The sequence below is a fragment of the Polypterus senegalus genome, chromosome 14, assembly GCF_016835505.1.
Source record: "Polypterus senegalus isolate Bchr_013 chromosome 14, ASM1683550v1, whole genome shotgun sequence".
NCBI lineage: Eukaryota > Metazoa > Chordata > Cladistia > Polypteriformes > Polypteridae > Polypterus > Polypterus senegalus.
In genome coordinates this window covers 64,263,226-64,290,970 of record NC_053167.1, presented here as the reverse complement: position 1 = coordinate 64,290,970, position 27,745 = coordinate 64,263,226, and the positions used below count along the sequence as shown (strand labels likewise).

Sequence of the window (27,745 nt, the reverse complement as noted above, 5' to 3'; positions counted from 1 at the left end):
CAAGTGGTCAGTTTTGATTGATACTGATGAATGAAGTAGGTTTTTATCCACCTAACCTGCATGTCTTTGAACAGTGGGAAGAAACAAGATTTGACATATTAAACCATTGTAATTTTGTAATATTTCTGATCTAGAGAAAAAGCCCTTAGTTGGTATGGCAAAATAAATTCATTGTTAAAGACAATCCCTAAACTTAATGCTGATTCAGCACTAGAATTTTTGCCAGAGAATAAGAACATTCACTTTCAGCCTCTTTGAGTTAAAGAGAGGTTGACTTTGTGATTTCCCAAATAGAAAAGAGATACTGCAGCTTACAGATACTCCTTGGAGTTTTCTGGCTTTGTGTAGGCATAATCAAAGTCAGAAAAGTGCAAGGTAAAGCAGGCAGTTTGCACTGGCTCTCGACCCAATGACATACATGCAAATGAAAAAGTCATAAGAGACTCAGTTTATGAGTTAGGGTCTTGGTAAATCATTTGACAAATATTTGTTTACTTATGTTAGTCTTTCGAAAAGGGTCTGATAATTGGTCTGACTTTGATGTAATGGTGCTTTGGAGCTTTTTTTTTTTTGTTGTTTTTGCATAATACCCTCTTTAGTTAGTAAAGCCCACAAAATGCAGGCAGTTGTCGACAAGGAGGCTCTAAGCCAGGTCAGGATAAAAAAAATAAGCTTTATAATTTAGCAGATACCACACCTTATCACTGGAAATATACATCCTCCTCTTTCATAGATGCTATTTGCCACCAGCAGTTGGGAAACTGGAGGAGTTACGTTTTATGAAATTCAGCTTTTTGCAGTTTTCTAGGACAGTGGAAACATAGCAAAATACATGCTCTCATCCTTACTACTTCATATGTAACTCATCTCTTTTTTCAATTTCAATTAATAACTGATTAAATAGCCATAATAGACAAGGTACTCAACCATGGCTACTCATAAATGTATTTTTTCTTAGATGACACAAAAAAGAAAAAAAAAAGCAACAGTAAATTAAATAGATAGATAGATACTTTATTAATCCCAAGGGGAAATTCACATAATCCAGCAGCAGTATACTGATACAAAGAAACAATATTAAATTAAATAGTAATAAAAATGAAAAAAAAAGCAGACAATAACTTTGAGTAATGTTAGCATTTACTCCCCTGGGTGGAATTGAAGAGTCGCATAGTGTGGGGGAGGAACGATCTCCTCAGTCTGTCAGTGGAGGAAGACAGTGACAAAAGACTGTCACTGATGCTACTCCTCTGCCTGGAAATGACACTGTTCAGTGGATGCAGTGGATTATTCATGATTGACAGGAGTTTGCTTAATGCCCATCGCTCTGCCACAGATGTTAAACTGTCCAACTTTACTCCTACAATAGAGCCTACCTTCTTAACAAGTTTGTCCAGGCGTGAGTGTCCCAAATACCCAAAATGCTATCAACCTGGGAAATGGCCTGGTCACCCCGATATAGAATTACTATCCCAATATATTCCTGGGAAGGTTAAGTGAGAATTTCCTGGGTCATATATTTGAAATAAGGTAATGGACACTGAAGCATTTCATGAACAGTTATCTGGAAGGTCTGGTAACATACATTGTGTCCAGAAACATACTTGTTTAAGAGCACTCATGACAAAAATTCATACATTATGTCAGATGTCACATTTTTGTGTACCTGCTTTTATGTATAGTTTTAGTAACATAATTTGACTATTTTTAGGGCCTCAGAGGTCTGCAAGGTGAACCTGGTCAAGGAGGAGAAATTGGACCTGAGGTAACAAAATATTATTTCTCTGTTTTCTTTTTAACAAAAACACAGTACCAATCGGCGATTTCAAGTATGTTTGTATTGTATTCTAGGGACCCCCAGGTCCAGAAGGAGATTTGGGGCACCAGGGGGAACCAGGTGAAAAGGTAAATGAAACAGGATACTGATGTACACAGATACTCTTTTTTTTTCCGTTAACAATAACTAAATATTTAATTATTTTAATCCAAAATGTTTTAAAAAGACCACATTGTTATGATGTTAGATGTGATGAAAACTACCTGAGTTGACATTAGACTAAAATTTTAAAAGGTTTAACACTGGTAAGATAGCAACTTTAAGTGCTTATAGTTTTTTGTTTAGTAGATTGGAAAAAAAAATTGTGAATAGTCAAATCCTTAATTTTCTCTTCAAGACTACTAGTGATCTTTATAAAAAAGAGATTTGTGAACAGTGTATGTTGAAACATTTTCTTTTATTGGCCATTTCTTGATATCGAAGACAATACTTTTTGGAAAAATAGAATAATCTGGCAAATTTTAGTATAGAGGATAACGAAACAAAGATAATGAAATAATACATTTAGTTTTTCTTATATAAAAAATTAAATAATCCAATGATGAAAACTGATGTAATAAAATAAATTTTCTTTATCTGCCAACTGTTATCTTCTTTTTTTAGGGAGACCTTGGAGTACCTGGAAATGAGGGCGAACAGGGACAGCAAGGAATCAGAGTAAGGATATCTTCATGAAATATTTTACATTTAAAACATCAGTTTGGAATGGTCCATACTAGTGTTAATCAGTGAAGTTCGTCAAAACGTTTTTCACAGCAAATATGTTGTGTTCACCAGTAACGTTGCTTGCTGAATATTTTTCTGAAAATTCGCTTTGTGGACAGCTTAGACATGCATTTTTTTTGGCAAGAACCCAATTATGCTTTGCAAGGCCATTGTTTCATCGCAGAGCTATAGCAACCATGTGTAGAACTTTCATGCATTCTTACTGCAATGCCGGGCATTCACCGTGTGATTTTTAGAAATTGTAGGCCAGCAACTGCTCAGGTGGGCAAACAGCTACTGCACAATATTGTCACCAGTAGTTTTTGAGGTCCAGCTGTGTGAGCACATTTGCTCTGATTGACATGCCACAACATGGGTGCTTAGACTCTTAAGTATACATGGCCCAGATAGACAGTTTTACACATTCATAAAAACATGATGGATGCAGGCTTCTCAAAATGTTAACCAAAAAAAAGAGATGCACTCATGCCTATTGTCATACTTTGCTCTGAAAGTACAAACAAAAGAAAAAGCGTAACTGGAAAAGGTGATGGTTGCGGCATGGACAATATGGTGTGTCTATTTTACAGAAAGAACTGGTACTTTGTAATCAATTTAATATACTGTTGTGTGCATTTATTTTGGGTTCTTCAAGTAAAGGTTTCTTAAGTTCATTTTGTGTTTGGTGACTTAGTTCAACATGTGTTGCTAAATGATATTTAGATTTTTGAAATCAAAAATGTGAAAATGAGCATGACAATGGCAATACCCAATGTACGATATACTATGATCAATGTACAAGGAAATTTTATAGCGACATAAACATGAAAATCAACTCATGCCAACGATGGTCTTGGCATTCAGAGTGGATATTTCAGAAACCACTTGATTTAAAATGCTCAATCTTTGATGGGATGTAGTCATCCGGATGCTCCACATAACAAAAAAACAATGCATACTTTTCCAACAAAAATTATAATTTTAAGACATGAAATCAATTATGTTTTTCCACAGACATGCAAACAGACACCATGCTAAAATCTTGACATTTGACCTTTGTAGAATCAGAATTTGAAGTTAATTCAGTAGTGCACTTTTGACCCTAACACCAAAATTATATTTACAGTACATGGAAGTAAAAACAGTACTAAGATGCAAATGGAAAATTACTTGAAATAAATAGAATTTTTTTTTCTTATTTTTTTCACTATTTATAAATTTGTATGAGATTGAATGTATCAAGAATTTTAGGACAAAAAACGATATTGTGTAAGTTATAATGAAATAAAATGGTTACCATGTTACTAATATGGTACTAGCTGTAGGTGGACGATGAGCCATAATAAATAAAAAAGAGAGACAAAGGCAATTAAAAAACAGCATTCATCCTGATATCCCAACAATAACTTATTACAGTTACAGAAAATAGTGTTTTTTCAGCCACTTCAAAACAAGACATTGGTTTGTTGCTATACACACACTGTTAAAATATTTTATGAAAACAGAATATAAAAAATGGTGCTCCATATAATTGAAACTAGAGGCCATGATCTTTTTTTTATTTTTGTAATTAACTTATCCAAATGTGGTGCTGAGTTTAGTACAAAAATGTTATTTAAAATATCCTGTAAATAGTAAAATCAATACTAACAGAATGCACAAATTAATACTTACAGTATATGGTTATTAGTTTTCACTAGCCACCAAGTGGCAAACCAGCCAAACCTGGTGCCAGTCCCAAGCCCAAATAAATAGGAAGAATTAGTGTCAGGAAGGGCACCTGATTGTAAAATGTAGCCAAAACTTCAATTATGAGATTTTGAAATCAATCATTAAGATGAAGGTTAAATTTAAGGTTTTTCAGATGGTGGAAAACTGGCAATGATGTATGGAGCTGAGACATGAGCAGTAAAGAGAGAGTAGGAGAATAAGTTAGATGTGGCTGAAATGAGAATAAATATAAAAAAGGTACAACAAAAGTGGGAGAGATATCTAATAAAATACAGGAAGGTAGACTGAAGTGATATGGACATGTGATGTGGAGAGACAATGAATATTAGGGAAAAAGAGTGATGGGAATGGAAATAAAGGTGAAGAGAAAGTGAAGGAGGCTAAAGCAGGGGTGGATGGATAAAGTAAAAGAATATCTGAAGGAAAACGGCTTGACTGAAGAAGAGATACAGGACCAAGATGTATGGAGAAGAACATCAACCCCTATAAAAGATTACGTCTCTGCTACTTCAGTTAGTTCAGCCACAACATTTATGGTTATTTTGCAATAAAGAGTTAAAATGCATATTTTGACTAACCTAGAATATTAGTGACCAATCCAGTGAGAATAATCACTGGAATATTCTAAGGGATATTTTTAATATTTTTAAATTTAATGAATTCCAGTTCGTGAGAATTTTTAAAATGTTATTAATCTCATTTCTCATATTCTTTAAACGATTAAAATCTCAATGGTATGTAAAGTTAACAAATTTCTTTCATTGCTAAACTATGGGTAGATTTCTGATCATATATCAATATTTATTTTCAGAGGTAAATTCAGGATGCTGAATAATGCAGTATATTCTTATAACTCTATTTTGTTTTAATTTTTGTGAGTAGGGGGAACCAGGGCCTCCAGGTGAAGAAGGCAGTCAGGGAAAAGATGGACCAAAGGTAAGAGGTGTATATGCTTAGTGATTAATGTAGTGAAGGATGTGTAACAAATGAAAACATAGTTTATTGACAAAAGATAATAAAAGACATTCAGGTAGCAACTTGGACTGATTTCCTGACCCTTTTTGAGAAGTCCTGACCTTTTGCCATTCATCCATGAACTTTCTCTCACTCTTAACCCACTAACTGGTGGGTCATTTCTCTATGTCATACACTAAAACACCTGCTCTCAAGCAAACTCTCCATCTTACTCACTGGGGTACTAAACGTTTTTCTCTGCTGACACTAAGAAAATATGACTGAGGAGCATTATATAATCGAAGGTCTTAGCACACCATGGTGGTCCTCCTCATCTTTCTACAACATGTCAGTTTGCAGTCTTTCTGCCAGTGCAAATTTTCCATATTTTCTTTGCCTTCACTTATACCCACTCTTGTCCTTTGTAATATGCCTCCACAAACCCTCACAGCATGTTCAAAAAGGGTTCCATAGACTAAAAAGAGTTAATACAGAGAGAGAGAGGTTGGGAGCATGCATTGATATAGTGCGTTGCCGGAACGAATCACACGGTGAACCACCTCAGGATCCCAAATTAGGACCAAGCTAATACAGATGTGAATTAATTAATACTTGCTTGTTTCTATAAGCCAAATTTGTTGCATCTCTAAGCCAAATAAAGTTCAAAATTACGAACATTATTTTTGCACATTTCTTTAGGGGGAAAAGGGTAACCCAGGAGCAAGGGGAGAAACTGGTGAAAAAGGTGATGAAGGAGAACCAGGGATTGTGGGTCATACAGGTGAACCAGGAATCAATGGTGTTCGAGTAAGTTATACTGAGAATAAAGTGAAACTGGAATATTTTCAAATATAATACATAAATCAAAATATATACTGTAAGTGTAATGAAGATATCATTTTAAAAACTGACGCTGACTATGAATAGTTGAAATATTATCCACATCTGTTTACAGTTTCATGGTAATTGTAAAACAGTTGCTAAAATTTTAGTTTAAACAAAAATAATGAAATATTAAATATTAAAGCAATATGCCATGATTAAAATGAATTCATTCATGTCAGTTTTTAAAACTGATAATTCTTTTTTCATAAATAGTCTTATAACTTTGAACATTTTTGGGAATAATTAAAGTCAAACCTTTTACTACAGAACAGCCAGGTTACTTGAAGGCATCTGCTTTCAAGGTGGTGCATTAGTCACCGTCTGTACTTAGAGCTGCCTTATGGGGTAAAGTCATCTAGAATGTAAATATACTGTATTTTTTTATAGCACTTTAATTAATGATATTGTTATTTTATTATTTAATTAGTTATTTAATAGTTTATTTACCTATTATGTTTTTTCTTAATTGGCCGTCAGCATTGTCAATGGTTTTTATTATTTACTAATTTGTTATTGTCTTGAAAGCAAAAATAATATATGCATTATGCATGATTTTACAAATTAGGCACAGGTTTGCTTGCCCAAAAAGCCTCGAGCTAAAAAATGTTTTATTTTTTTGTGCTGTTTATTGTTTTGGATTGTAAAGTGTTTTGGACTGTATAAGAGTATGTAGTCTTAGCCTGGGCTAGATTACACAGGCCATTGCAGGATCATTTTTATTTCATTGTTAGTCTCATTTTAACAGCATTATATAATTTTGCATTTGCATCTTACAACAGGAATTTTGGAAAATTATACCTTAGAATAATTTCACTTTATTATGAATTTTTGTCTATAAAAATTCATTCTATAAGATTGTGAAATATGTTCGCAAGATGTTTCTGAAATTAATCAATTTTATTAAGAAGATACACTTTTCTTAATTTGCAGTGCCCATAAAAACATCCTCCTTCCATGTTAACGTGCATTTAATTTGTCCATATCCATAACCAGGTTCCTCAATGGTATCATTGTCAGTCAATGGCAGTTGCACCTCAGTCATATAAAAGCATTAATCATTGTCACTTATTTATGTGCTCATCACTTGTACCAGTACTCATTTATTGTTATTTACTCATTTGCTAGTAGCCCCCCAAATTATGTCTTTACCAACATGTGCACAACTATGGTTGATAAATGGTTGGACATGGGTGATTCATTGGGCATGTTTTCAAAGTCACGAACAATGTGTTTAGATGCATCATCCTGAATCTGATGTGTGCTGTAACTGTCAATTTCTTCTTGCGGTTAGCTGATTCAATACAGGCATTGGTAAAAAATTAAAGATTAGCATAGGAGACTGTCATAATTAAATGTTTGTTGAAGAAGTTATTTTAACACATAGGCTTCTTCTGTGCCTTCTGTAATCATTAGGGAGAACTGAAATGCATCCAGTGAAAGCAAGTACCAATAAGACAGCTGTAGTGGGGTCATTCAATGTCTCTACTTCCTAGCAATGCTTAATTATTTTAGGATGACAAGAGCCGGAGCTTGTTTTGATAGCATCAAGAAATGAGTGTTACTTTTTGTCAGTGCATAGGCGAAAAAATCATCTCTTGTGTGCCAATGTATGTTGCCTTAAGTTGATTTGATACCACTTTTGCTATTTTTTCTAAAAAACTATAGGGGCCTGAAGGTAAACCAGGACTTCCCGGAAATCGTGGAAAGCCAGGAAAAAAGGTATAGATTAAATACATTTGATGGTAATAATTATTTCTATAACAAGATTACAGGAATAATACTAATTTTATTTTTGCAGGGTGAAAAAGGTCAGCTTGGATACATAGGAGAAACTGGCTCAGCTGGTGAAACTGGGCAGCCTGGGGAAAGAGGACCTAAAGGCAGTAGAGGAACTAGAGGACCCATGGTGAGCTTCTTCTGATACTGCATTAAAAGAGAGTACAGTCCATGCCACTTTAACTACACTGCTAGAACACTGCCTGCTTGTATTAGGCTTTGCATGACTAGTAATTTTAAAATGTATACGGTAATAATATTGTGCATGTCCCTTAAGTTATGTTTAAAATATTACAGTTATGAACAATAATTGAAAATACAATACACTCATCATTGCTTTGGAGTAATCAAGCTTTGGCTGTGTTCTTATAAAAAACTTGAAAAACGTATTACTACTATTAAACTATTATTGTTGTGTTGCCCTTCTTTAAAAAATGATACTGATTTTCTGATTTATTTTATTCTTTTATATTAAATAACTTAAAAATGACATCTGTACACAGTGTATATCTAAAATCTACACGCTCTTACTGCAATTTTAGAATTTGTTGTTGTAAAAGATATATTTTTTAGGACCCGTTCTACTTGTATTTTGTCCTTGTAACAATACTGTAACCAACAATATTTACGTGAAATACAGTTACATAATTTTTAAGAGAAATAATTAAAATTAATAAAAAATTCAAGGCCATGGTGAGAATTATATACTGTATGTGTGTATACTTTGTATTCTTAGGGATCATTGGGATCGATGGGTCCAGAAGGCGAGCCCGGTATTCCAGGATATTATGTAAGTATTGTCCTTCCTCCTTATGGCATTTAGATATTTTATGGTTGTAAAACTAAAAAAATAAATTTGTTATACAATGGAGGAAAACTCTGTCCACTAAAAATCAACTTGCTGTATAAACCATTCTCAAAGTTGCTTTTATGAGCTACTGAACAAAGTTTTCTTGCGTGTATTTAAAACGTTTTAATAAAACTGAGTGTATATTTAAGATGAACCTTATCCCTTTTCCATTTTAACTATAATCTAAAGGGAAATCTTTATGTTTCTAAATTTTAGGCATTCATTACATTTACAGCTGAAGTCAGACGTTTACATACACTTAGGATGAATTCTTTGAATCTCACTTTATAACCCCGCCACAGATTTTATACAGTATTTCCAAACTATACAGTAAGTTTGGCATATCATTTAAGACATCTGCTTTCTGCAGGGTAAGAGTAAATGTTTTCTCAATTGGAAAATATATATGGGGAATATATTTCAAAGCATTAACCTTTATAGTGTTTGAATATTTAATTAATATGGAATATTAATTATATTAATTTTAAATAATATTCAGCAGAAGTGTGTCGAGAAATGCTACTGGGACTACCTACAGCAATACGTCTACATTATGCATCACTGTGACTGTGACAGCCAACTCACAACTTTTCATTCTTTTTAATTTTCTTACTTTATAGTCATTGTGGTCTGTGTTCAGACCAAAGTGTTTGTGTGTGTGTGTGTGTGTATTTATCTATTTATTCACGTATTTATTTATTTAAATAGCTTCTGTAAAAAATAGATTTCTTCCAGGGACAAATAAAGTTCTACATAAGTTTAACAATCTTTGGAAAAAAATTATATATTAACACACTTTGTACTGTAACCACAGACAGAGCAATACCCAGCACAATTCCAGGTTCACGTAAATGAGTTTTATTTGACAAATGGCTTTCACATGCAATCACCAGCAAAATAAACCATTCATGATCCTCCTTCCTAGTCTGAGAAAGAGTTGCCCACTACCTCCAACTCTGACTCGGTTTAAGTGAGGTAGTGGGCTTCCTTTTAAACTAGACCTGAGAACTGCTTTGGGTCTCCTGTCCAGGTCATCTGGAGCATTTGCAGGTAATATGGAAACCAGGACAGTCCTCAAATAACCCAACAGGGCTTTATTTCTGGACTCCAACTCTCATGCCACCCTATTGGTGTCCTAGTTGGGTTTATATCTAAGGAACACTGCCACCTGTCGTGTGGGGGAATAAACTGCTCCCAGTAAGTCTTTTCACCCAGTCCATCTATTATGGCCTCCTGCCCAGGTATGAATTCTTCCTTTACACTGGCAAGGATGCCTGTCTTTCCTCTCTGGCACCTACAGTACTTTCAGTATAATAAACTAATACAATATCAAAGTAATAATAATTTAAAAATATGTTAAAAAATTATGAATTTAAGTGATATTGAGAATGGATGGGCTTTCCAGGCATTGTAAATATTAAGTATATCAAAATTGTCTTTTAGGGTTTCTCACTGTTTTTCCTTAACTTAGTTTAAAAGTAAACATGCCTCAATTTTTTTTAAATTATTTATATATTTATTCTTTTGAATTAACAATTTTCAGTGTTACTTGTTATTTGAAGTAATTCCTTCTAAGTTTTATCTTAATTATTTGATCTCATGGCATTGAAAAATACTTTCCCACTCCTTTCTGAGCTTTTTCGGCTTTCATCTTGTGCATTTCAATCTTCAGATAAGGCCAACTTCAAAGGCTATTAATAATAATGAGAGCTCAAACGTTTGTTTCTTAGATGTCTGGGATACTAAAGTACTTATTGTATGCAATAGAGGCAATTGTTTCCAAGCTTACAGAAAGAGAATGTTTCTCTTTTGACTTTACATTCCTACCACTGTGCTGTTAATGTGAAATTTTTATGATATCTTAAATATTCAGTACATTTGCAGAAATTTAAAAATGATTTCCTTATGCTTTCCCATTAATAGAAAGATCATTTTTAACATTTCATCACAGCACAATGTCAATTTGCATAATATTTGTTACTTTGGTAGTGGTAATAAGTACGTGGAAAGCTTTTCCAAAATAAACTTTTTCTAGTTCTTTGGGAGCCACAAGCATTTCATGATTTACACATAAACATCTACTGGATATTCATGTATTTCTTATGGACATTATCAAAAATTAATGAAAGTAGCACAGAAAAATCTTTGTAAGAACAGTTATGTGGTTCAGAGAAACTAAGGGTCAGGCTCACCCGCTCATTACAAAATGCTATTACTTTAGGCATAAGCTGAATTAACACACATAATAAAGGCATATAGTCGCAGCTGTGCAGAACTAAAATATCAATAGAACTCATCTGTAAAATACATGCTTACTGTACATACAGTAGAAATTCAGCTGGTCTTTAATCAGAACTAGCAGCTACTATTTTATTACCATAATATGTAATGCAGCATGGGTTATATGGTTAAAGTTAACAGTTAAAAGTTTAAGCTGATCTGCTGTTTGCCCAGTGATCATTGTATAGGGGTTTGCAATGTATTTAAATACTTATAAGCATTTGATTTTACAAGATCAAATTGACTCAGTGCAGAGTAGTGGTTAGCACTACGTCCTCACAGTTCAGTGAGACTTGTTTCAGTTCTGCATGCTAACTAATAGTATACTGTAGCTTAACATTAAGTCAAGCAAACATGATGACTTTGTAAGTAGCAGCTCCCAGAAATTTATGGGAACCTTGTGTTTGAGTAGAAACATGTGTCCTCACACATTCTTTCTCAAGCACTGACTGATATAAAAAAAATCATTTATAAACATTTGGAATGTGTTACAGTACACTGAAACATGCCTTCCCACATTTTCATTTCTAGGAACTAGCTTAAAAAAAGTGATTTAAGCTACATTGAGGGGGCAGCCTTTTGATGTATGACAGAAAACGAAGCCATATTAACAGTGTATCTGATCTTTTAATTGAAAATAACATTTTTGCCATGAGGAGTGTAGGGATAGTTATTGGGCAATACAGATTGACTGAGGATACATTTATTGGAAGTTGATGTGAAGAAACATGACATGGAGCAGATGAGTGCATGTATACTTGTACTGCAGCCTCATCTTTCTTGTACCTCATACACTTTATGGAGGCTCTAAACTCTCAGAGGCCCGTGGTCTGTTGTGCTTTCTGTTTATTGTTTATTAACTTTTTTGTTAAAGTGATGATGTTTATGTAACTGGTAGAGAAAAGGTTCAAAGCCAAGCTAGCATAAAAGACTAAGTGTCACGCACTCACTAAGCAGTCAAAACTCCGGACACAGGACTGCAGCACAAAAAAATAAAGCTTGCCTTGCAGTGTGCGCCTTGCTTGCTGTGTAGTCCTGGACAAGCAGACTTCAAAGATATATGAAGAAAATAGTACAACAATCATTGTTTATTTAAGTTTGAGATTGAAAGAACAATACAGGCAAAGGTATCCAAAACGCCACAAGACTACAGCAAATCTGAAAACATACAAAAGGAGGAAAGAGAAACAAAAGATGAGCTTAACTAGAGGTTTAGTCACAATGCTAAAGTGAAGAGCCACATTGAACCTCCCTATTTTTTGTCCTTTACACATATGACTGCCTCCTTATCTTATATATAAACGTATACATGTGGAAGTGTGTGTGTCTGTCCGGCCAGGAAGTGAAAGTTGGAGTCGTGGTAAGATCTCCTCCTCCGAGGAAACAGAAAATTCGCTCAGCCGCTAATAAGACAAGCAGGGCCAGCATGTCAGCAAAACGAAACCTCAGAAGAAAGACAAAGTCGCTTAGCCGCTAACGTCTGCAAAACTGTATCCCTTTTACTTTTCCTCTCAACACTAATCATCTTAGGAGAGAGATTCCCAGAGTAGTTCCGTTCAATTACCTGACATCTCTACATTTCAGTTTTTATTCTGCCGATTTAAATAGTTTCTAGGACCCCAGGCTTTATACAGCACAGGCTTACACAGCTAATTAATATATAACAGCAACAGACACTGATGGTGGGGCAGGGGCTACTTACAGGCAAAAGGAGTCGATAGGGGCATCCAAATGCTAACCCTAAGTGTCAGAAAGGACTTTAGAAAACTTGTTAATTTGTGACTAATGACATACGTAAATAGTGTACCAGAATAGACGGACATGCAGCGTTTTGTGAACTTTATACTTATACAGAGGGCTACTATAAACATGCAAAGGTAACATACTGTATTAGTAAGTTTGGTATTGTTGAGAATAGAACAAAATCCATCCATTTTCCAACCCGCTGAATCCGAACACAGGGTCACGGGGGTCTGCTGGAGCCAGGCAGGGTGCCAACCCACCGCAGGACACACACAAACTAGGGCCAATTTAGAAAATCGCCAATCCACCTAACCTGCATGTCTTTGGACTGTGGGAGGAAACCGGAGCGCCCGGAGGAAACTCACGCAGACACGGGGAGAACATGCAAACTCCACGCAGGGAGGACCTGGGAAGTGAACCTGGGTCTCCTAACTGCGAGGCAGCAGCGCTACCACTGCGCCACCATGCCGCCCTAGAAAAAAATATTAAAGTGAATTTAGTTTATTCACTAAAATAAAGAACATGCTTTTTCCTGTTATAATGAGCCAAATTTAAATTGCTGTAAATCACAGAGTAAACCAAACAAAGTACTGCATATTTGTCTGTTGAAGCAGGATATGGTTATGTGTATGACTGCTGTATTTATATAGATGTTATACAAAACAAATTGATCATAATACTTTCCACATTATTCTAAGTGTTATTTAGCTTTTACTGTATGAACCACACAGATTGTCTGAAACTGTCTTTCCGCTTCTCAGGAAGATTATTTTTGTCCTGTTTGAATGATGGAGTTGCCTCATTGAGCATTCTATTTTACCAAGTGATTGCATATACACTGTCAAAGATCATAATAGAAAATTCACCCATTTACTGTTGAATCCAAAGAAAGGTGCATCTGGTTAAGTATGTGTGTACATGTTTCACATTTATGAAAATATTGTTTGCCTTTCATTTGTAGTATTTTATTTTGCAGGTGAATAATATTTAGTAATGCAGTGGTAATAGTGCAAATATATATTGTCTTAGTGTTTTTACTATATTATAAAGTGTTATGTATTGTGTTATATTATTTTAACATGTGTAGGGTCATCAAGGAAAACCAGGTCCTCCTGGTCCACCAGGTCCCAAAGGTGAAAAGGTATGTATTCATAACCTTTCCATATGTGGCAGTGTTGAGGTGATTAAAAATTCTCGTACTGTTTCTCTTAAATTACTTTTTTTTGAACAGCAAATGTTTGAATAGCAAGTGTTTTTTGAATTGGAAGTGTTGCAGAGATACACACAAGTGCATGTCAACTGTAAAACATTAAGGCCATGTAGAGTTTCTGTGATAACCTCAAATTAAAACTATATAACAAGGTAGTAAACTGGAAGATTTTAAAATACAGTTTGTTTGGGTACATTAAATGTACTACAGAATGAAAATTAGTTGTGTGTGAGTTACACAGCAAATCATCTTAATATCATATTGGTCTGATTCATATATAGATGTATTTTACTTTGTAAGTTTGAACTGGACATATGGGTTATTTTTAAATGCAGTGTAATGTAGTAGGAAGAAAATATACTTTATTAAAATGAAGTCATACAGATATTAAGAATATAAATATTTCAGCTACAATATCCGCCATTATATACAAATTTATCATAGTTAAATTGCCTTGCTGCCTCTGTAAATTTATACAATAGAGTTAAATATTTACTTGTTTTAGCTTAAACTGAGTGAAAAAAGTAACTTAATGTATTTCTTTACATTACAGTCCCATAACAATACATCGTAAATCTATGCTAATTTGTCAATAAAGATGCAGTAAATAAATAACTGTGACAAAAAATTCAGCATCTGATAGAATATGTAACTGCAAAGTTGAGATAAATATATTTACTTTTTTTTTTATTTAGGGTTTCCCAGGAGAGGATAGCACTGTAACAGGACCCCCAGGGCCACAGGGTGAACCTGTAAGTTTTTCTTAAAAAGATCACTTCAGAAAAATATTATTGTGTATGAATTATACAGAGAATAATTTTAAACTGTAAAAATTAATAGTATCCTACTATGCTGTCTTGTAATCTATCCCCAAATGGAAAAAACACACACATGTTTTTTGGATGTGGCATTTGTACTTGATTAATCCCGACCTTAATATTCCCTAAATCTCAGATGATTAACACTACCACTACCATCCTCACCATCCTCAGGTTAGTTACAGTTAGCACCTTGGTCTTGGTTTTAATAGTGGTAAGATTTCAGCCTGTGTGACCCAGAACTGGATTAAGAAGATTTCAATAATTATGAATGGATATCATTATAATGTACAATTTAAAGTTTAAATCTAGATTTCATTTAAACCATAAACATTCAGTCCATATTACAAAGGCACATGGTACTAGAGCCACTAAAATATCCACTGCGCTTATAGTAGAAATGATTACTACTAGTGTTCTCAATCAGTTATTAGGCTCATACAAACAAAGGCAATTTAGGCTCATTGATTTTCCAACTGTGTTACTATTGATCATGTAATTAAACTATTTTCACAATCTGAAATCAAACATACAAAGGTAAGTGGTGACAGAAGAACAGCACTAACCATGATGATAGTGAGATCTTAACTTTAATAGGCACATATGTTTAATATTTCTTTGAATATATTTTAATTTGTAAATTTGTAGGGTCCTTTTGGTGAACGCGGAGAGCGTGGAGACCCTGGAGATGAAGGCTATGAGGTAAATCACTGTTTCTCTAATTTAGATATTCTAGGGGTGCAATTATGTTATATTTCTAAGTTTTTGAAAACCCAAAGCCATCTCAAAGAACATTTTTCTGGTTCTTTATTATTGGACCCTAAGGTGATAGTAAAGAAAGTTAGGTAAGTCCCAGTGTAGAATTTTTCATTTTTAAATATAAGTGAATATGTTGAGCCATCTGCAGCCTAAAGGGAAAAAAGTTCAATGAATAAAAATATTTTTAACAAATCAATAAATATGTGGATCAAAAATTATTTCCATTGAAATGGGTTAACATTTTAATTCTGTTATGAGTTACTCATAACTACAGTGTGATATTGCCCTTGTGTTTGTGATTATATCATCTAATTGCTAGTTATAATGATTGTTTTTTTGGGTGGTTACAAGAACTGTAACTGCTCTGTTGAAATAAGACACATAAAGTTTTACACATGAATTACATGGTTGTGAATAATTATTTAAACTGGCTTCTACTTTTTTCTTTTATTAGGGTCTTGTAGGTCTCCCAGGACTAAGAGGTGCAATTGGACAACAAGGACTGCCGGTACGAAATATTTTCTGTGGTAGAGATTAACACTAATTACACTAGTATGTAACTTCACAGCATGATGAGTCTCTTTCAGACTGGCACAAATATTATATGCTTTCACAAGTTAAATAACCTTAGAGTGCATGTCTTTTTTCCTGTAATAGTAGCAGTATTTATGAGGAGGTTGTGTATGTAGTGGGTGACATTTATTCAGGTGCAGTTTATCTGAGCCTCATCTTTTCCTGATCCTCCCACTGGTTTTGGTAACTCCACCAGCACATTTTGAGCTATTCCCTACTAACTACGAAGTTAATTCAAACAATTTGTAGCCTGTAAAAACTGTAATACGAAAGCTGGTTAATAATAAGGGCTATATACTCATTTTTGTGAATATTTCAGAGAGTGTCAGAAATTGTTGTGTTTACCTGTGGAATGGCAACCTTTTATGTGTATCTTATCTACTTTTACATTTATTTTTGTTATTCACAAACTTTTGTATTTAAACTGTAGGTATATTTGGGATATAATTTGCCCACCATGCTTGAGACAATAAACCAGGATAGAAACAATATTCTTCATTACCTCATGTTGTCCAGGCAGATCAGTTTAGTATGGTTCATTTTCACCATCTTTGCAAACATTTTCCTTGCTCATCATAGCACTCACAGCTTGGTTATCTTAAATGTAGTAAAGTTAAGAAATGAGTCTGTTACAGGACATTTTCCATAAAGTGTGACTAAAACATAATACACAAACAAAGCACAAAAACTTAAATTAAGAATGTTTAATTTATTTATTGTTCATGATGATTTATCCATTGTTTGCTTACTGTATGTCATAAACTTGACTAGAATGAGGAAAAGAAAAACTTTGCATGTTTGGTTCTTGACCGATATGCAGTTCCAGTCTTTCTATTTGTCCATTTTTGTTAATATCAAAGTTATAGAGATTCCATCACATGTGGCTTTTTGTCCTGCAAACTTTTCTACCAAGCACTATCATTGATCTCTTTGTCCTTTCTTCCTTGATGAGAAAACACCAAGAATGCATGCAGCATTGTTGTCGTTGCAGCTGATAGACTAACATTATGCTCCTGGATGCATGTCGTTGCCTCTCACAATTAAGACTAAACAAGGAGTAGGCAGTTAACTCTTTGTAAAATTCAGGAAACATTGTGAGATAATGCCTTACATGGCTGTTGACCAGTAAAAATGTAAAGCAATAAATTCAAAAGAAAGTGCACTTGGCAAGGCAGTCAGTAAAACTAACCAGGAAATAGCAGCCAGGCTCTCACTATACTGAGTAATGTAGGGTTTATTGATGTAACTAAAATCCAAAAATAGCAATAGGTTTTCATTGCAAAAATATTTGTTTCTTGGTTTACAAATGCAATATTTGTAAACACCAGTATTTGTAAGCAAGTAAACAGGTACAGTTTAACAATTTTATGTACAAGTTGTGAGAAACAAATTTTACATCTTGATACCACTTTGTAGGAGCTCCAGAAGCATAATTTTATGGTATCAAAACATAAAATTAAAAAGAAATAGAAATGTTTTCCATATATGTATTACAATAAAACAAAATCACACTGTTCCACAGTAAAAGGCTGTTCAAATTATGTTTTATATTAAATACTTAAAGTGCATAGAGACACAAAGTTTGTTTTTGTTGAGTTGTTCATTATATGGTTTCAGTTCTTAGCACTAGTCTATATTCATGTAAAACTTTACAAATTTTCCGTGTGTATGTGTTTCGTTCAGGTTTTCTTAATAACAACCATACCTTTGCAGAGTATCAGTCATTTTGCCCTTCAGTGGAATGCTGCCACATACATGTTTTGTTTCAGTCTTGCATTCAGTTTTTCCATGATGTCCTCTATCTCGCCAAAGCCATGTAGTGAATGATGTAGTTTCAGAGTATGAATCAGTGTTTTTGTTATAAAATATATTTCAGTTTTGTATGACCCTATCAAATTTTCAATTACAAAAATTTCATTTTTTGTTATTTGTGATTTCACTAAGGGGGAACCAGGAGAACATGGCAAACAGGGCCCAAAAGGAGAGAAAGGACATCAGGTATGGCAATTTGATTTCATTTAATACATTATATTTTACACTTGTTGTTTAATACTTCCATTGAAATCAGAAAATAGGAAGCAGGCCTCCAAAAACTAGCAAAAAGGCCAGATTTGGACTTAACTTCAAGTGTGGGCCCACTGAGTTTGCCTATCACCAGGGAGCCTGACCTCAGACCCAAAAGTCCCAGAATGCAGTTAAGGATCTTAAAATGTTCACAAACATGGTGAAGAACAAAGCCATGAAACCTGTGATGCAACTCAGAATAAGGGAAGTTCATTCATATTTAAAGATTTATTGAGGAGATTGTACAGAATAACAGAAACAACTATAGGAAAACATTTGCAAGTACATATTTATCTCAGATCTCAGAACTCAAACCTTAAATAACACTGCACATTTTGTTTCAATACAAGTTGGTAAAAATTATTCAAAGATGCTTTCAACTTCCTACTTTTCATTTTCTTTTTTTATGTTCATAGAAAAATGCACTATTGGTGCAAACATGATGGTATGTTCAATGACACATGAATAAAAAATACTGAACTGAATATAAGAATTATTATAAATGCTACTGAAAAGAAAGCTTTGCATTCCTATACTCTCAAATATGTCTGTTCAGTACATACTGTACAGTATATGAAGTTCTAATATATATAAATAATGATGCTTTCTAACATGACTTCAGAATACTAGTATCCTCTTTCTAGATCATTGCCTTGCATTTGTTTTTATTTGAAAAAATATACATATACATGTTTTGTTATACTATGATGTTTCCATATGTAATTAAATGCTTTTAATGGTCAGAGTGATTTTTACCAAACATAAAATATTTGAAACATTCTATCATTCATTTCTGTTTTGTATCATTTTGTTACAGTTTAGTTCTTAATTTTTTTGTTTTAACAACACAGTATACCTAACACTGACTTTATTGTGTTTGTTTTGATGCCTTCTGTACAACCACATTTATGAAGTCACTCTTGCCACGCTTTCTTTCGCTGCCTACTAAGAGTTACTGTTTATTATATTTTTGTTTGCCTTGGGTGTTCATTGCGCTGTGCAAGCTCTGACAGGTAGAGTTCATATTTTTCTAACTTGACAAAGACTTCATTGAGTACATTAAATTTACGTAATCTGAGGTAAAGATTAGATATTCAAATGTTTTTTATATATACATTTTAAAAGAGCACAACAGACAAGGGAAATGTTTGGAGTTCCACTATGTACATTATTAACAATGTCTCAAAACAAGAGGAATATTGAATAGTTTCAAATGACCAAGTCCAAGACAGGACTGACTGGGGAAGGCAAGTGGCTGGCTTTATAGGTGGTGGGAAGGAAGAGGAGGGTCCAGCCAAGAACAGGTGGAAGTGAGGTCAGTAGGAGGGCGTGGTCTGGAGATTTTAAGGTTTTTCTGCAGTTTGTTAAACATTCAGTGATCATACAGTTTTGCTTTAAATTTGATCAGCTATCAAAATCAGCTGCAGGCTTACTGAGGTTTTAATATGCCTTCCAATATCTTGTCATACTGATGAAAAACAGGATTTAATGCTTCTGTACTGGGGTGTGTGGGGTCTTTATTAATCTCCCTGTTGAATGGTAATGTTTTCATTTATTTCTCCCCACTGACTTTAGTTTGCTGTAGCTTTATAAAAGTAATTTTTGTATGTTATAAAGAGAACAATGACTGGATCTTCCTCTTTTTTTCTGCAGGTGCACTTTAAATTCTGGAATTTATTTTGTGAATTGATTTTATTATTTTGCTAGAATGAATAACATTGCTCTGCATGAAATAATCAATATACAGTAGTAAAGTTTGTTTTTTGTTAGTAATGTTAAATTGTATAATGTTGTTTTCAGGGACCACAAGGGAAAAAAGGAACACGTGGTCTAGCAGGCAAACCTGGTAATGAAGTAAGTATATCTAATATGACAAGTTTATATCAACTTCTGTTTTTGATTGTTTAACTTTTTTGTTAAAATAAAAATTAATGCACCATTCTTTTTTCTAAGCACTTATTCTAAATCCAACATAAGGCAGGGACACCTCTGGATGGAGTACCAGTCTTTTAACTGGCAAACTCAGGCACACACTAATACTAACTTAGTCATGGTGTATTAGAGTCACCTCAGTCTCAACCTATACTACATGTCTTTGGGAAGCAAAAAGAAACCCAGGGTGTCTGGGGCTCCAAATTCTCCCACAGCTATGAGGCAGCAATACCTTCTCTAAAAATAATCAAAAGCATTGAAATTTGAAGTACAGTAATCCCTTGCTGTATCGCGCTTCGACTTTCGCGGCTTCACTCCATCGCAGATTTTAAATGTAAGCACATCTGAATATATATCACTGATTTTTCACTGGTTCGTGGATTTCTGCAGACAATGTGTCTTAATTTATGGTACATGCTTCCTCAGTTTGTTTGCCCAGTTGATTTCATACAAGGGACGCGATTGGCGGATGGCTTAGAAGCTACCCAATCGGAGCATGTATTACATATTAACTAAAACTCCTCAATAATATGATACGCTTCCCTCACGGTGCTTGATTGTTTGCTTCTCTCTATCTCTCTCACTCTCTTTGCCTGACGAAGGGGTTGTGAGCAGAGAGGCTGTTTGCACAGTGGCTGTTTGCCTAGAAGATACGGACGCTCCTCTATAAAATGCTGCTTTATCCCGGTGCTTATGCATACTTAAAAGCATGTATTGATTTTTTGATTGTTTGCTTTTCTTAGCGAGCGCTCTCTCTGACATTCTCTGCTCCTGACGGCGCTCATTTGAAGAGAAGATATGTTTGCATTCTTTTAATTGTGAGAAAGAACTGTCATCTCTGTCTTGTCATGGAGCACAGTTTAAACTTTTGACTAAAGGGTGTTATTTCATGTCTAGAGGGCTCTAATAATGTTAACAGTGTGGGAGAGTTTATAGGGGCTTAAAATATATAAAAATAACCATACAAACATATGGTTTCTACTTCGCGGATTTTCACCTATCGCGGGGGGGTCTGGAACGCAACCCCCCCCGATCGAGGAGGGATTACTACAGGTAATGTTTGTATCTCTTAGTTCTAAAAGAGCTATCTTTATATTTATATACTCTTTAATTTATTTTTAATGTAATTTCAGAGTGGTGTGCATGTTTATTATGAAATATGCTTCATGCTAGGAAGTAACTTGGATTACTGATACGGACACTAAAATCTTTTGCCAATGGAGTGGGAAACATGTATCAGACATGTTGACTCATACCACTTATTATGATACCCTAGTTTTAGTGTGGGATAGTATGGCTGAACATGGGATCAGGCCTGGCCACTCTTCTCTATGGAAGAGTGTGCATCCATATCTGCATGTGGGGCTTTCTGTAGGTGCATTCATTTATTCTTAGTATGATGTATGCTAGATTGTCACAGGTGGCGCAGTGGTAGTGCTGTGGAGAGACTGTGGAAGATTGTGGGTTCACTTCATGGTTCCTCTCTGTGTGGATAGCGCTTTGAGTACTGAGAAAAGCGCTATAGAAATGTAATGAATTATTATTATTGATTGGCAATACAAAACTGGCACCGTATAAGTGAGTGTACCCTATGATTAACTGACACCAGTCCAAATCTTTGCATCTCATGCTGTGGGATTTGGCTTTAATTCCCACTGACCTTAAAAAGAGATCAAATAGTTTCAGGCTATGGATGAATTGATGGTTTTAGTGTGTGACTTTCTGAAAGATGTTCGCCAAAAAGTATATATGTGTTATATGTAGCAGATATCAAATCTAATTTAGAATGAAGGTAGGGTAGAAATAACATCAGCTGAAATTCATTCACCAAATTCAAATAGAAGAGAATGTTGTCTGGTCAAAACACTTTAACAAAAAAATGGGTTTGTTAATTTAAGTACACACTGTGGTTTGCAAGCAAGGTTTTAACTCAGATGTGAAATACTTTTTATTCTGTATACTCTTCAACAGTAATCTTGCTATGAAAACTACATTGCATCAATAAAAATACATTCACCTCTTTTTCATCAGGGTTTTCCAGGTCCACCTGGTGTCAAAGGAATTCCTGGATATCAAGGATTAGAAGGAGCCATTGGAAATCCAGGGAAACCTGGACTTCCAGGACAGAAAGGTCCTACAGTAAGTACACAATACTTGGCTACAATGTAGATTACAGGGCATTGAGCAAAAGTGGTGCAATTGTTACATTAAATGCAAGAGTTCAATTATTTGCTCCTGCTGTCGCAATTGGCAGGCAATGTGGTCTAGTACTTAAATATTTAACTATACAGAGTAAACTATCAGGTACCCCCATGTTACTTTGTAATCATGAGTAAATGTCTTTATATATATATATATATATATATATATATATATATATCAGTCAAACATCTTAAATGAATGAGGCTTACTGCTAGTTTGCTTTACCAAGTTTGTAAAATAATGATAATATGCTTAAACAAATTCATTATTAATATATATATATATATATATATATATATATATATATATATATATATATATATATATATATATATATATATATATATATATATATATATATATATAAATGTTATGAATAGTGTTATATGATGGAGTAGTAGTTCATTTTACTAACTGGCTGATCCAGGGTCCTGGTTTAGAGTACTCTGATTTTCCTTTCACACCACAAAGCCATGCATGTGTGGTTTACTGGGAACTTTAAATGGCCTGGTGTGAGTGAATATAAGTGTGCCCTGTATTGACCTGGCACCATGACCCAGAAATGTGTAAGCAAATTAGACAATGGGTGGACAAATGAGTTAAGATTGTACAAACAATTCTTGGAACTTGCATCTATTGATTGGTAGAGTACAGTTATCTCCTTGATAGGGAAAGAACATAAAATGCGAAATACAGTTTTGACAAGGTCATCTTTATAGAAATTGATCATTTTTTGAAATTGTATAACAGTTCTTTCATACTGAGGAGGACAGTGATTGGTGGTGTTGCCTCATGGGTCCAAGGTCCTGGGTTTCATATATCCCCTATTCCGGCATAGGTTTTTTCTGTGTACTGATACTGTGCATTGCCGCGCTCACCACACAACAAACCAACTCAGGATCCAGATTAGGACCCAAGTGCAGCCATGCAACAGGTGATACCTCAGCACCACAATAGTTCAGATGTAGTACAGTCCGGTTTTAATTGCACATCTCAAAGATACATATGTTGAGTGAATTGGCAACTTTTTCTTCTGAATATGTACATGAATGAGATCTACCATAAATGTGAACCCTTTCTCAGGCTGATTTCTTTAATAAGCCTGTTGTTGCCAGATTAGGCTTCAGCATCAGATTCTATAATGTTGTAAATTGGGTTAAGCAGAATCCAGTGATGTGGTATGAGAATGTTACAGTGTGTGACAATTCATTTTATTTTCAAATTCCTATGTATTGCCTTGTAGCTGTGTTATTTTTACTGTTTTATGTTTTCCAAGCATATTTTATTTATTTTATATTTTATTTTATATTTTATTTATTTACATTTCTCTTGATGGAGACCATTTGAAGCCTGAATGGTTTCTTTTTATTTCTTTTTGTTTAACAGTCTTCTTTGAATTTGAATATTGACATACAATTTCAAATTCAAAAACAGTTAATTACTATTGTTTCTCACGTTTTAATCTGTAAATCTGAAGTGAGCAAAAATATCTGCATGTGAGTTTTACATTTTTGAGTAGCAATATGAACATTCTTGCTTTTTAACTCTCAGTTCTTATCTCTTTTGGCACAAATAGAATATCTCATTGTCAAAAAAGACAGAATCAGAAGAATTCTTACTGTGGAAATTTTGTTTAAGACATTTTTACCACATTTTCTTTTTAAGTAAAGCCAAAATAGCACAGCTCAACCATGTGATAATCAATCTTTGTAACTACAGTACACATATTACTATTACTTGTTATTTTAGGGTGAACATGGAAATCCAGGTCTGGTGGGACTGGCTGGCTTTCCAGGACCACAGGGAGAAGCTGGACTACCAGGAAACCCTGGAGAACAAGGGCCTCCTGGGCCCAAGGTACACAATTTATTTATTTTTATAACTAAGTGTACATCAATACAAATAATTTAGGAAATATTTTCAGTTTACCCAGAGTGGCATAGGTGTCATTAGTGATGATAACCAGTCTTATCATGTCACCTATCATTATTTCCATCCACATCTCCTTCAGCTTCCTTTTTTGGCCTCATCTCTTCTATGTCCTTTACAGTAGCCCTGTTTACCCCATACTGTAAGTGAATAGCTTTTATAGCACCATGCCCAGTTAACCTAGTCTAGTTTGCACATTTATCTTATCTCTCTTTATCTATCTGTCTTAACTTCACAGAAACTCAACATATTTAATTCATTCCAAACATCTCAGTTGCTTTTGGGTAATTTCTTACCAAATCACCACACTTTTGGACTTGATCATCACAGATTTTTACAAAACTTGGCATGCTTATTTGGTCATATGAATAACCCATGGAACTGAAATTGCACATGTCTTTGATCAAAATTACAGGAGATTTAAGCTAACATAGTTTGAATTTATTGGGGGTTATGACTTTGAATGGCTACATCTCCCTAAATATAAGTTATTCTGAAATGGTTTCCATATTGTTGTAAAGCTCTTTTCCAACTCTATATTTTGCATAAATACTATGCTATCCTCAAAATTAAAAATGATCATGTTATAATATTAAAATTGAATAGCGAAAAAACCTGTATTTTAAAATTGGTCGATATTTTACTAAGACTAACTTATAATATTATGAACATCTCCAATTTGGTCTTTGGTTTTTGAGTTGTTGCTGAGATATCATTACTTATTGGTGGTATCACATAGTTTCATATCACTAATAGGCATATTTCACAGCAGCCATATTAATATGAAATAGTATTGCAAGCACAGGTATAAGTAGTGACATTAATTAAGGTTCCGTTTATGCTACATTGAAATTGAACAGAAGCTTCATTAATGTCATTAGTGACATGTTTCTGATTTCCTTTTTCCTTACCATTTTCATAGCTATGATGTTTTGTGCGTTTGACCACCTGGTATAGAAAACAAATACACATTTTTTTCTGTATGTCTTCTCTTTGACTCTTTTTAATGTAATAATAAATATCACAGGAAAGATATGACCTAACTGAAAATTTGCAGTAATGCAGAAAACAAGACTGGGACAAATGGCTGTCTCGTGTATAGACTGAAAAATGTCAGGAGTGTAATTTTTAAAGAAAAATAAAATTTTCATTATTTGTTGCAAAGAGGCATTTTTTATCTGTGCAATATAAAGCACATGGGTTAATTGTGAGTATATTCTTATAATTATTCATCCACTTTCTGACCTGCCCCTTGATTGAACCATCCTATCCAGTTCAGAGTCTGCAGCACTGGGTGAGGCAGAATGAGGAGGCTGAGCATGACAGGGTACTGTCGCACTCACCAACACTGAAACCAGAATTGTGAATTACCTTAAGTTTTGGACTATGTAAGTAGAACAAGTGTTTCCACAAGCAGCAAAGAAGCACATAAGCCGATGAGAACACACAAGTTATACACTTGCAGTTGACTGTTTTGAAGCCTGGTCTTCTAAAGTTTTATGGCTGTAGCACTAACCACTATGCTTGGCACACACAAATTTATTAAAAATAAAACTGGTGTTATTTTAAACAGGTACCACATGCTGCCTCAACAGAGGGTCTGCTACAACAAAGGGTCAATATGTTTGAAGTCTTATTTTTTATTATACTGTACACTTATTTTTACTGTTTTGTAGTTAGTTTAATATATGGTATTTGGTTAAGATGATTTACATATACAGATCTGTATTTTATAAAAGAGGTTTTATTTTGTTGTTTTGCTACTTTTGTTTAGGGTGAACCGGGTCTGGTTGGTGAACAGGGTAAATCTGGAAAAAGGGGTCTGACGGGTTCACAGGGAGATCAGGGGAAACCAGGAGAGCCAGGTGTAAAAGGCCAACAGGTAGGTCTCTTTAGTTTCAAAATGTTAATTAGTCATACCATAATTAGTTGTCCTGTTTTACAGTTATGTTGTGTGTAAAATTTGCCTTTCTGTTTTTATGTTTCAAGCACTTCCACTTTATTTTGTTACATATTTACCTAGTTATGCTTGTTAATACGCAATGTAGAAAGCAGTGGTTTTAGTGTCAGTATTAGTTCTACAATTGGCACAATTAACGTATTTACCATAGATTAGTTTCTTGAAAAACAGACAGATGAAGCCTTCTTTTTAGGCACATATATATTTAAGTTTCATTACAGGCAAAACTAGAAACCATCTTTAAAATCTCATCGTAAGTATATTTTTTGCTATTAAAGTTCCTTGTTCAGTGGAGCCGAGAGAGAATATTTCACTTTTGAATGGCTTTGTATAGATCTTAGAATTCCTGCTTCCCACGGTTGAAGGTGTGTCCATTTCACATTAGTACCAGGACATTGTATAAAATCAAAACAATATTTTCTAAAAATGCTTGTAGCATTATCTGAATCATTGTGAAGTTCATTATTTCTCATAAGTTGACAGTTGGCAGTATTTCTTAGGCAGTTCCATTCTTCCTACATTTAATGATCTATTAACTGATGTCATCAAGGGAATTAAGCTAGTTTACCTTAGGGAAAATTAAGTCGAGTATGTAAAAAAAATGCAAGTTTTTTTTTATTGGTATTAATGTTTAGTTTAAGTTCATACCTTTAAATGTATATTATTTGAATTTAAATTATTTTGCAATATACTCTTCAGGATCTCAAAATGGTTTGTGTACCAGACATAGATGTGGATTTCAAATGAAATATGATTGGGCTTGTTGTGTTGCGTTATACTTTCCAGGAATTCAAAACGTTTTCATCCTGAGAGAGGTGTGGTTTTCATAATGAGATAGAGTGGGGTTTCGTGTACAATTGTGTTTAACAAACTCATCAGCGTCTAAGAAATACTTTTCTCTTCATTTAGTCCAGTTCAGAGTTGCAGGGCTGGAGCCTGTCCTTGTAGCATTAGGGTTCAAACAAAAACCAGCCCTGAACATGTTTCCAGTCCAATGCAGGGGACACAACCCAGATGACTGGAGCTTAATGAGGCAGAGGCAATCACTGTGTCACCTTCTGACTATAACTTCAGTTAAATTTAATGTATTGTCATGCAGGACATAATGAAACATGTTTTGCTAGTTACACTGCCGCATAAACTAAATATTACTAAACCAAGTGATACGGTTACATGTTAATTCCTCGAATACAATAGTTTGAGGTCTACCACTGACAAAGTAAGAGGGTCAAAATTTCCTACTAGTGTGAGGGTAAAGATAGCATTGGATGTTGAGCCAAAGTCAATAAACCAGCATTTAAAATGTATCCAACAATTATGTAATGCAGTGGGAAAAGAAATTTTCAAATGACAATTTAAAGAAGCTAGGTTAGTTTTCGACATTTATTTAAAGGGAACAATAAAGTTTAAAACATAGTTTAGCTAAGTGGTGCAAAAATTAAATGGAAAAAATGGCCAGTTTAAAAAGTAAGGCTTTAAATAAATAAATGTATATACTGTTGTGAAAATAATGCAACACAGACATCATAAAGATTTG

At 34.2% G+C, this 27,745-nt stretch overlaps 1 protein-coding gene across 2 annotated transcripts in view; it reads left to right on the top strand.

Annotated features, from left to right (window-relative positions):
* LOC120514245 (collagen alpha-1(XXIV) chain) overlaps positions 1–27,745 on the top strand; it is a 327,082-nt gene that overhangs the window by 257,008 nt on the left and 42,329 nt on the right. For both annotated transcript variants that reach the window (XM_039734522.1, XM_039734521.1), the window contains exons 33-49: positions 1,712–1,765; positions 1,852–1,905; positions 2,441–2,494; positions 5,156–5,209; positions 5,927–6,034; positions 7,778–7,831; positions 7,911–8,018; positions 8,625–8,678; positions 13,849–13,902; positions 14,667–14,723; positions 15,438–15,491; positions 16,003–16,056; positions 18,066–18,119; positions 19,986–20,039; positions 22,149–22,256; positions 24,069–24,176; positions 26,023–26,130. In XM_039734522.1, the coding sequence (XP_039590456.1) occupies positions 1,712–1,765; positions 1,852–1,905; positions 2,441–2,494; positions 5,156–5,209; positions 5,927–6,034; positions 7,778–7,831; positions 7,911–8,018; positions 8,625–8,678; positions 13,849–13,902; positions 14,667–14,723; positions 15,438–15,491; positions 16,003–16,056; positions 18,066–18,119; positions 19,986–20,039; positions 22,149–22,256; positions 24,069–24,176; positions 26,023–26,130 (1,191 nt within the window). The remainder of the gene's footprint in view (positions 1–1,711; positions 1,766–1,851; positions 1,906–2,440; positions 2,495–5,155; positions 5,210–5,926; positions 6,035–7,777; positions 7,832–7,910; positions 8,019–8,624; positions 8,679–13,848; positions 13,903–14,666; positions 14,724–15,437; positions 15,492–16,002; positions 16,057–18,065; positions 18,120–19,985; positions 20,040–22,148; positions 22,257–24,068; positions 24,177–26,022; positions 26,131–27,745) is intronic.